Raw genomic sequence first — 11,385 nt, forward strand, 5'->3', positions numbered from 1 at the left:
TCTAGGATTACTCTTACCTAGGGGATGAGTCCCACTTTGAATTTCTCTGTGTGTGTGTGTGTGGGGGGGGGGGGGGGGGGGGGGGGGGGGGGGATAACAGCCCCATACGTTTAGGATTAGTGGGAAGCTTAAGATTACTTAGGGGATGAGCACCACTCTTAAATTCATGCCGGGTGGGGTTATTAACGAAGGGGCACCACTCTACCGTAACAACCCTGCACGTCTAGGATTATCGTATAGGAATCGGGGAACGTGTAATACATAGTTGTTCGTGTGCTTCAATTTTTTCTTAACATCGAGTAAAAAAAGTTTTCACATAAAATAATCGAGCATGTACACTCTTCTTGTGAAATTTTGCGTGAAGTACCTACTTCATGCCAAATTTCCCAAGAGTGTACATCTTCACTCCGTGTACAAGTGTAATTAAGTAGGATCGACAGTTTTTTTTTTTGAGAAAGATCCTTGCCTTTGCATTCCGTGTGCTCCATTTTTCTCCTAACATTGAAAAAGAGTTTTCTCGTAAAATTATAGAGCACGGGTCACTTCATGCCAAAATGTCACAAGACAAGTGTACATCTTCATTCCGTGTACAAGTGTAGAGGGTTGATAGTAATTCACCTTGCCTTTGCATTAGAAATTGAGGATTCAACCGTCGTCACATATGTAGAATTGTAGATGCATGCATGATTCGCTGCTGCACATACTTTGAATTTGAAATACATGTTTCAAGTGCTGGTATGATAATCGGTACTGGCCACTGCTTCTGGGGCTTATTCGTCGACGTATCGTTCTGGCGAGCTGCCGACGTGTAGCCGTAGGTCAATCACGAGTTCACCTTGGAGCAGCTGAGCCTGATCTGGCCCTGCGTCCCGGTGAGCGGCGCGATGTTTCCCATCTTGATCATGGCCGTCGTGAAGGCGCTGCTGAAGGCCGCCGCGTTGGACGCAAAGTTGCGGACAGTGTTGTCGGTGGTGTCGTTGTTGAAGAGCACCTGGTCCGAGTGCAGGAGCCCTTTCTGTGACAGGAGGTTGGTGTAGTAGGCATTGTCGAACGCATTGGGCGTCATCGTGTCCAGGTTCGCCAGGTTGGTGTTGCCGCCGGACTGGGGGCAGTTGGCCTTGAGAGACGTCGCGAAGGCAGTGTTGATGTTGGTGTCACCGCCATAGATCCGAGTCCGGAAGTTGGAGCACTGGGCCTTCCCGATGGTGTGCGCGCCTGAGAGCGCGACCATGTCGACCGTGTTAAGGTTCTTCTTGAGGAACGCGGCCTCGAGCTGTGACCGGCTAGAGCTCGGGCCAGGGAGGTCACTGTTCGCCAGCGAGGCACTTGCGGTGGTGGAATCCCGTCTCCCCAGCGGGACAGTCCACGATGGCCCTCCAAGCTGTATGTGAAAGATAGCAGACCAAGTAGGAAATTAAGTATGTACTAAATCAGCGACAATTTATATGAATCGGAGGGGATATATGTTCTATCCTTCAGGTAGCATCGATCATGTAAATGAGTGTAGTACTAAGATGTTCTTACGGCGACAACGGAGTCGCGGGCGGCGACGGTGAGGATGTCGGCGCAGGAGACGGTCTGCTTGCATATACTCTCCAGCTGGGTCTTGATGTTGTCGATGACGCCGAAGCCCCTCAGCGACCCCACGTTCGGACCCGCGTTTTGTTCCATGCCAGTCAGAAGAACAGATGCGTCACAGCCCTGTAGCCAACATAAACGTATTAGTTCGGAATATAAATTTTGTTAAATCCAGGCAGTTCAAGAAAGTTGGTTAAGGGAAAAAGAGCTGATATATTATGTGAAACTTGCTTGGACAAAGCAGTCGTGGAAGTGCAGCCTGAGCAGGGACGCGCCCATGCGGGGATCGCTGCTCACGGCGGCCGCCACGCCGCTCTTGATGGCGGCCAGAGCCCTGGGGCACGACGTGTCGTAGAACGTCGACGACAGCTGCCCGGACGCCGCCGTGGCCAGAGCCACGAGCACCACCAGAGAAATGCAAGAGGCAGAACCCATGGCCATGGTTGGCTACCTAGCTACAAGTCCAGAGCTATGCGTTGCGTGCTACCAGCTGCACTTGTTATCTGGCTGTGGCAGTGGCTGTGGCAAGATAATGCAGTATTTCATGCATATTTATAGGGAAAAATTTAGCTCACGTGCAGCTGCACATCAGTCCCCGTCTCCCAGTTGGGAGAAAGTATCCAAATTTTATGTCTGATTAGTCTAGCTAGCAAGCATCCATAACAGATGGTCGATTGGTCTATGATGGCTGACGATCGACGTCGACCCGGCATCCACGATCTGCCCAGCCCCGTCGTGTGGCCAGCTAGATGTTGGATAGGGGATACGGATACGGACAAAGCCGCCGATTTTTTAGAAGGGTCAGACGCTTGCATCCAAGTGTGGCAACCTCCAGCTTAAGTGCTTAAATCGCTACGGCCAACACCTGCCCTGCATTTTTTTTCCGGCAATAGGGCGTAACATGTATTCCAATAATTTCCCGTGATCTGCCTTGGCCTTATCATGTATCCGTTAGGTGCCCGTGGGAGAAAGAAACATATATCTTCGAATCAATATAATGGCATATAACATCTCGTAATAATGTTCATTTTTTTATATAGCTTACCACTCTTGCCAAGTGGTTCATCTCATAATAATGGAGTAATATATTCTTCATCATTTTTTTTAGGTACAGGTGTGATCGTGAACCTGCTTTGAGGGAATATAATATGTTAGGTTTTGAATTGTAAATAAACTTAACATGCTTTTTTTTGTCAAGCGACTCCGGGCCGGCAAACCAGTGTTATTGCGTCATAGGCTCGTAGCCCCGCTACACGAGCATTTCGTTCTACGATCAGGCCTAACTAAAGAGCAACAAATGTTTTATATGACATTTTGATTCATCACATCAAAAGAATAACATTACAGGAGAGGACATCATCGCCTTTAAATTCATGATGTGTCTCCTGTCCCGCAACTAACGTAGGGGTAATTAAACCAACACAAATTTCACTTGCACCATGAAAGAGCTAACACGTACTCTACTATCGGAGTACACAGGAACATACGTCCACACGCCCGATCATTGGTTCATCTCCAACTACGTGGAACGAGCTCCATGGATGCTATTGCAGATGGCGATACAGCCCGAGCCCGGAGCTACACATGGATGCACCGTTTGGCCTAACTAATTGTAGGGAGTCCGCTTCTGTCCAAGGCAATTCAGCCTCACTTAGACCGCAGCACCGTCATCTTGGGCACAGGTCGTGTTCGATGAAAGTGACAAGGTGCGGTTCAGCAGTGCGACAGTTTCTTTCATGCTCTTACTGTAGTTTTTTTTTTTTTTGAGAATCTCACAAAGCTTTATTACTGAATCATAATGTTCATAGGTACAAAAAGAAGATCGCCGGGTTGTCCTAGCCAAGTGTGTCGGCCAAACCCTAAAGATAACGCATGCTTTGCGAGATTATGGGCCTCCGTATTGGAGGTCCTATACTCATGAGTAAACGAACATGAAATAAATGTAGTTGCTCTAGTCTTGATTTCCTCGACAATGGCTCCAAATTCTGCTGAGCTTCCCTGTCTGATTGCATCAACCACCACCTTGCAATCGGAGGCAACAAGTAAATGGTTGATATAGAGATCTTCTGAAAGTGCTAATGCCTCCCGAACAGCTAGTGCTTCTAGCACTTGGGGGTTGTGCAGTCCTCTGAAAACGAGAGCTGACGCTCCCATGAACAAACCTCTCTCATCCCTGCAAACCACACCAACTGCGCCAAACGTACCTTGGCGTGACACGGCCGCGTCCACATTGAGTTTGTAGTAATCTGTTGGTGGTGGAATCCACGTACGGGGTCGTGGTACTGCTATCCCATGTGCTTCCTCCTTCTTCTTCTTCAAAAACTCTATGTCTGATAAGTAAGCTTTGATGAAGTTGTCAGTGGCAAACGGAGTCTGGTATATATCCTCATGTATAGCTTTCCGTCTTGCACTCCAAATCGCCCATAAAGTAACAATCATCAACTGAAATTGCTCCGGTGAAAGAGAGTCATTCATGGCAAAGAGCCACAGCCGTGCGTCGGGTTCTGAGGTTGCCCACATGTGCTCGACCATCTCGGCTTCTGAAAGTGCCCACACACACCTAGACACATCACACTCCAGCAAAGAATGCCGCCAGCTATCCTGCCCTCCGCATAGGGAGCAAGCACTCGTAGTGGCCATATGACGATGGTTTAGGACATCTCCCGTAGGGAGTGAGTGTTGCGCCAATCGCCAAGTGAAAAAGCGCAGTTTCGGTGGCACTGACATGTTCCATAGCGAGTTCCACCCCCTCATCTCATGTTCAGAGTTGGAAGGATCCTCCCTTTCCTCCAGCCATGCCTCGCGCCCAATCTTGATCTTGACAATCATCTTATAAGCTGACCGTACAGAAAAACGCCCCCTTGGATCATCATTCCATGCCCAGAAATCGTCCACACACCGTGTACAGAGCGGTATTTGCAAGATCGCCTCCACATCAATGGGTATGAACACCTGTCTAAGCAAGTCCTCTCGCCACGCAGCTCTAGTGTGGTCGATCAGATCAGAAACCAGTTGTGGTGGGTCAGCAACTAAGGAGGCCACCGGCTTCATCATTCCGTCCCTTGGGATCCAACTATGTTGCCATATGTTCGTGGTAGTTCCATCACCAATACGCCGGATAGCTCCTTGGGTGATAATATCTCTCCCATCAAGTATAGATCGCCACACCTGAGAAGGATGTGGACCTAGTTGAGCTTCAAGGACTGTACATTGTGGAAAATATGATGCTTTAAGGATTTGTGCACTAAGAGAGGAGGGATCATTCAATAATCTCCAAATTTGCCGAGACAAAAGTGCCAAGTTGAAGATTTCTATATCCCGAAAGCCAAGTCCTCCCAAACTTTTCGGTCGGGTCATCAAATCCCAAGCTACCCAACATGGTTTCCTCTTGCCTCTCTTGCTCCCCCACCAAAATTGACGAATGAGTGACGTAATGCTTCCACAAAGGCCTCGAGGTAATCTGAAGCAAGACATCGAAAAAACTGGTAAAGCTTGAGCCACAGATTTTATGAGAACCTCCTTTCCTGCCATTGATAAAAGTTTCTCCATCCATCCCTTTATCCTTTCCCAAACTCTGTCTCGTAAATATTTGAAGGTGCCATTTTTGGACTGTCCAACATTGGTCGGCAGACCCAAATACTTTTCACTCAAAGACTCATTCTGCACATTAAGTATATTCTTTATCTCCACCCTAAGGGTCTCCAGGCATCCCTTACTGAAAAATATGGACGATTTATCATAGTTTACCCTTTGGCCCGAAGCCAAGCAATATGCATCAAGTAGGTTTGAAACCTCATTTGCCCCCTGGACACTAGACTTGAAAAGCAGCAGGCTGTCATCTGCAAACAAAAGGTGGTTCACTACCGGAGCCGTGGGCGCCACCTTTATGCCACCGAGCACTAATGACTGAGAACTATGTTTTAAAAGGCACGAAAGGCCCTCCGCTGCAATCAAGAATAAGTAAGGGGAAATAGGATCTCCCTGCCTGATACCCCTGGAAGGTGAGAAGCTCTCTAATCTTTCTCCATTAAACAAGACCGAGAATGAAACAGAGGTGATCATGCTCATAACTGTACGGATCCAATCTGGTGCAAAGCCAAGCTTAACCATAATTGCCTTTAGATAAGGCCACTCTAGTCTGTCATATGCCTTCATCATATCAAGCTTAAGTGCACAAAAGCTGTTTGTCTTGGATCTGTTTCTCTTTATGAAGTGCAAACATTCATACGCACAAATAATATTATCCGTGATCAACCTCTCGGGAACAAAGGCTGATTGCTCCTTTGAGATAATATCTGGCAATATCAACTTCAATCTATTCGACACCACTTTAGAAGCTATTTTATAAATCACATTGCAAAGGCTGATAGGCCTAAACTGGGTAAGTAGAGTGGGATTTTGTACCTTGGGTATCAACACGAGTACCGTACCATTAATGCTTGCAGCAGTCTCCTCTCCACGGACGATCCGAAGCACCACTTTAGTTACTTCATCCCCACAAATGTCCCAGTGGCGCTGATAGAAGTGTGCAGGAAAACCATCTGGCCCCGGTGCCTTCGTAGGAAACATCTGAAACAGGGCCTGCTTTACTTCCTCATTTGTGTAAGGAGCGCAAAGCGAAGCATTCATCTCTGGTGTCACTTTCCGAGGCACATGTTGTAATACATCATCTACCCCCTGTACACCTTACGTCGTGTACAAGGTTTTATAGAAATCTGTCACAAGTTGTTTCATCTCAGCCTTGTCCTCTACTCTTATACCCAGCGCATTGTGTAGAGCTCGAATCATATTCTTCCTACGCCGCATATTTGCTCTCATGTGAAAAAATTTTGTGTTGCGATCACCCGCAGTCAGCCACTGTATGCGCGATCTTTGTCTCCACATTAACTCCTCCCTATGATAGAGCTCAACCAGTCGTTCATTCAACTTTTGCTCAAGGTGATTTGGAGCAGTCCTAGACGGAACACTCCGAAGCCTCTCTAGCTCCGCTTTTGCCTTCTTGATCTCCTTCCTAACACTTCCAAAAGTTGCATCCTCCCATGCCGAGAGGTTCTTTGACAGAAGCTCCAATTTTCTGCGAATCCCCTCAACTCCTTGATCCGCTTGCAGTTCGCTCCATCCTGAGCTGATAGTGTCACGCCATGATTCATGTGACTCCCACATCACTTCGTACCGGAAGCTCGGTTTAGGGCATGGTAAAACCTCTTCAAACTATACGAGTATTGGTCCATGATCCGAGGACGCCGAAGTTAAGTTTGTAACCTTGTCCATAGGGAAAAGCGCCGCCCAATCAGCTGTGGCCATCGCTCTGTCAAGCCTCACGCGGGTGTAGGATCCCCCGGTCACTTTTTTCTCAAAGGTCCAAAATCTGCCATGATAGCCCAAGTCCATCAACATGCAAACGTCAACCGCATCCCGGAAACCTTTTATTTGTGCATTACTCCGATTAGCAGCTCCCTCATGTTCATCCGGACGTAAAACTTCGTTAAAATCGCCCAAACACAGCCAAGGGAGGTTGCTAAAAGACGCCAACCCCTTTAGGAGATCCCATGTTTGGTGTCTCAGTTGTGTCTGGGCCTCGCCATACACGCATGTCAACCTCCATGGGTCTTTCCCTTCCTCTACCACCTTTGCATCAATATGATAAACAGAATCACCCAAGATCTCAACATTTATTGTATTATTCCAAAAAATCCCTATTCCTCCACTTCTTCCTTGACTATCTATCGCATAGGCATTATCATAGCCCAAAGTGTTAGCTAAAGCTTCTACACGTGCACCCTTTACTTGAGTTTCAACAATACACAACACGGTAGGGGTAAATTTCTTCGCAAAGTCGTGAAGCTCGCGAACTGTCGCGGCTTTACCCGCGCCGCGACAGTTCCAACAAAATGAACTCATTGCGTCCGGCGGCACTCCTCGGAGGAGCCCGCCGATCCATCATACTGGTCCTTGCCACGTTCCACTCCATCTGTCACCATACTCGGTGTCCCTGCATCAGACAGGTCCTTAAACAGGGCTCCTTTATTGCCAACATCTTTCTTCCGTCGCTTCACCTCTTTCCTTGGAGACACATATACAGGCGGCATCGGTGGAACCCCGTCCGGCTTTCCAGAGATTACAAGAGCTGTAGAGCTCACTGGGACCACGTCCCCTTCTCCATCATCGCTCGACTGAACTGTCTCTGGATGGTTCTTGTCCGAAGATTGCCTCTTGTTACTTGCCACCACTACCCCCAGCGTTGCAGCAGTCGGTTCCTCGATCATACCCTTGGGCTCGCTTGGCCCCGATACTTCTGTGGTCATTGCATTGTCCTCTCCTTCATCCTGCCTCCCCGCCTCCCTGCGAGGTTCATTCTGATATGCATTGAAGCGCCAACTTTGATTGGGGTTATACTGCTCTCGCCCCCTACCTCTTCCTCCTGCATTCCTTGGGCCGCCTCGTCCCCTCTGGTTACCAAAACCACCTCTGCCAGGTTGCCTGAAGCGAATATTTAGAGGCACTCAGTTCAGACGCAGGCCTGCCAGGAAACAGTTTGGGCTAAATCATCCTCTAGCCGCACGCCATTTGGGCTTCTTCCATTTGCTCGGTGTTGTTGTTGGGTGCGTTGAAATGTCGCCTACTACATGCGACTCACCTCCAGCATTCTATATGGGCTGGCCCAGCAGCATGAGGCCTTGAGGCGTGCCTAGTTGCAGCACAGAAGTCTCATGATCGCTTTTGCTCAAAAACAAACGAGCAGCACATTAAGTCACAATAAAAAAAATGTTGCACCTTTTGAAAGGATCGATATAGTTGACTAGAAGGAGGGGGGTAAATAGGCAACTAACAATTTTTAGCTTTTCTTTAACAATTTAAACTTTGCATCAAAGTAGGTTGTCTAGATATGCAACTAGGTGAGCAACATATATGATGCAACAAGGATAGGAACACAAGCAAGCAAGATATATGAAACAAATAAGCTTGCACAAGTAAAGGTACGAGATAACCAAGAGTGGAGACGGTGGAGACGAGGATGTGTTGCCCAAGTTCCTTCCCTTTGAGAGGAAGTACGTCTCCGTTGGAGCGGTGTGGAGGCACAATGCTCCCCAAGAAGCCACTAGGGCCACCATATTCTCCTCACGCCCTCACACAATGCGAGATGCCGCGATTCCACTATTGGTGCCCTTGGAGACGGCGACCGAACCTTTACAAACTAGGTTGGGGCAATCTCCACAACTCAAGGCTCCCAACGACACCACGAAGCTTCACCACAATGGACTATGGCTTCGCGGTGACCTCAACCGTCTAGGATGCTCAAACACCCAAGAGTAACAAGATCCGCAAAGGATTAGTGGGGGGAATTAAATATCTCTTGGTGGAAGTGTAGATCGAGGCCTTCTCAACCACTCCCGAGCAAATCAACAAGTTTGGTCAACTAGGGAGTGAGATCGGGTGAAAATGGAGCTTAGAGCAATAATGGAGCTTAGGGGTGGAAGAGGTCAGTCAACGGGAAGAAGGGGACCCCTTATATAGTGTGGGAAAAGGATCCAACCGTTACCCACCAACCAGCCTGCGGCCAGCGGTACTACCGCAAGGCCCCGCGGTACTACAGCTTGCAACCAAGCGGTACTACCGCACGGCTGTGCGGTACTACCGTACCGACCCACGGTACTGCCGCAACCCCAGTGACAGAAAAGATAAACAGACGCGCAGGAGCTGGGGGCGGTACTTCCGCGCGCGCGGTACTACCGCGCCCCCCATGCGGTACTACCGCAAGGCAAAAACCCCCAGCCAGGGGGAAGGGAACTTTCGTGCCTACTTCCACAAAGAAAAGGAAGTAGCAAAAACTTGACATAGTAGTACCACCGAGGGGCGGTACTACTGCCTGACTGCATAGCGCGGCACTACCGCTCAGCGAAAACGGTACTACCGCGGTAGGTGCGGATGTAAAAAATTACATCCTCCCCTACTACCGCAAAGGGGCGGCACTAGCCTGGTAGGCAGCGGTAGTGCGGCTCCATGCGAGCGGTACTACCGTGGGCACCTGTGGTACTACCGCGCCACAGCGCGGTACTACCGCGGATGCCTACGGTACTACCGTTTTCCTGGGAGCAATACTACCGCGACCAACCACAGCAGCCAGACAAGGGAGGCAAGAAAACGGAGGAAGCTCCAAGGAAAAAGGAGGGGACAAGAAGGAGACGAGTACGTGATGATTCCACCCAAACTTTTCCAACGCGGACCCCTTCTTAATAGTACAGCTTTCCTACGACTCAAATCCACTAAAAAGAAACGTAGAAAGGACGCCGTCTTCATCAGTCTTCGAGGGGGCACCCAATCGTCTCGTGTCTAGCAATGAAGTGTCTGGAATACTCAAGGCACACGATTAGTCCGCAAATGCGTTGTCATCAATCACCAAAACACTTAGGGATAAATATGCCCTTACAATCTCCCCCTTTTTGGTGGATTGATGACAATACGGGATTTGCACAAGGAAAATAAAATTAAGTAAATGCAAACCCCTCCTCTCTAGAATATAGACGGGCTCCCCCTAGATGTGTGCCACCTAGATGAGTGCTTTGGACTGCACATCACACGAATACTAGGATCAAAGCTCCCCTCTATATTATAGAGACAAGGCATATCTATCACTAGACAAGATAGCACACACATAAGTTAACTACGATAGATAAAGTACATATGTCTTACACCATATGAGGAAAGGTCTCGAAAGCACAAACCAAACAAGAGCAAACAAGCACAAACGACGTCCAAAAGACAAAGCAAAAATACGCACCAAGCACGACACAACGCAAATCCATACTCTCTCTCCCCCTTTGGCATCGAGACGCCAAAAAGGCAGAAAGGACACCTACACACACGGGGTGGCTCAGGCAGAGAAGTCGTCCCATTGCTCCTCGTACTACTCGTCAGACTCAGCGGCGGGGATAGTCTCCTCGAAGTCATCCTCTGAACTGGTCCACTTTTATCCCTGCTTTGACATCCAGGCAGCCTCAGGTGTGATGACGTCCTCAGACCCGCCAGACACATCCTCTCTAAAGAGCCTCATAACCTTCTTGTCACGGTGGCGACTCTCCTTGTCTGCCACGTGAGCCCTGTACTGTCCCTTTGTCTGCATGCAGAAGAGAGTCTTCATCTTGTCCTTTAGCTTCTTGGCCCATGACGGCTCAGAGGAAGGAGTGGTGGACCTAGCAGCATGGTCCTCAGCAACATTCTTAGCAGCAGCCGCCTCCTCACCAGCAGCCCTCCTAGCAAAAGAGGGCTCAGCACGGGTAGTGGTCTTGGCCCAGTTGGGCTTGACGCGGAGGCTGATGGACTCATGGCGAATCCAGTCTGGAGTAAGGAACTCATCACCAGGGTACATCTTCTCCCAAGTGGTGGAGAGCAGCTGAAACAGGTATGGTCCATAGATAGGTACCTTGCGAGTGAACACCGCAAACCGAAGCTCACACCACATGATGTGTGAGACATCAAGTGGCTGAGTCTGAGAACAACGTGCCTCTGCACACAGGAGCAACATGTCCACTAGATATGCATGGACCTTATCCTTGTCGCCAATGCGTGGGAACAGAGTGTTGCGGAAGATGCGATGCATGATATCCAGAAAGGAGTTTAACACCCAAGTTGACTTGCCATTGGGGAGCACCTTCTCAACAAGGAAAGGCTGAAGCAGGTTCTTGTTGGCAGACTCAGAGTTGGCATGGGGGCGAACACCGACGGGGGTGTGAAGCCCGTCATCAGGAATGTGCAGCAGATCCATGAATTCTTTCCATGTAGCAGACAGCTGACGGCCATTGGTCATCT

At 49.0% G+C, this 11,385-nt stretch overlaps 1 protein-coding gene across 1 annotated transcript; it reads right to left on the reverse strand.

The window, feature by feature from the left end:
- Positions 1–465: 465 nt before the first annotated feature.
- Positions 466–2,238, reverse strand: LOC123184735 (peroxidase). The gene is made up of 3 exons (NM_001426801.1): positions 1,810–2,238; positions 1,525–1,701; positions 466–1,381 (listed from the first exon to the last, which is right to left on the reverse strand). Exons 1-3 carry the CDS (start codon positions 2,017–2,019, stop codon positions 824–826), a joined length of 945 nt encoding a protein of 314 aa, NP_001413730.1. The 5' UTR covers positions 2,020–2,238; the 3' UTR covers positions 466–823.
- Positions 2,239–11,385: the final 9,147 nt, after the last annotated feature.

Source organism: Triticum aestivum, chromosome 2A (assembly GCF_018294505.1).
Source record: "Triticum aestivum cultivar Chinese Spring chromosome 2A, IWGSC CS RefSeq v2.1, whole genome shotgun sequence".
Classification (NCBI taxonomy): Eukaryota; Viridiplantae; Streptophyta; class Magnoliopsida; order Poales; family Poaceae; genus Triticum; species Triticum aestivum.

Excerpts from the sequence above, each read along its gene's own strand:
- LOC123184735 (NM_001426801.1), bottom strand. The coding sequence starts at position 2,019 with ATGGCCATGGGTTCTGCCTCTTGCATTTCTCTGGTGGTGCTCGTGGCT. Across the intron at positions 1,702-1,809 it reads TCCACGACTGCTTTGTCCAA|GGCTGTGACGCATCTGTTCT; the intron begins GCAAGTTTCACA and ends TGTTGGCTACAG. Across the intron at positions 1,382-1,524 it reads CCCGCGACTCCGTTGTCGCC|CTTGGAGGGCCATCGTGGAC; the intron begins GTAAGAACATCT and ends TTTCACATACAG.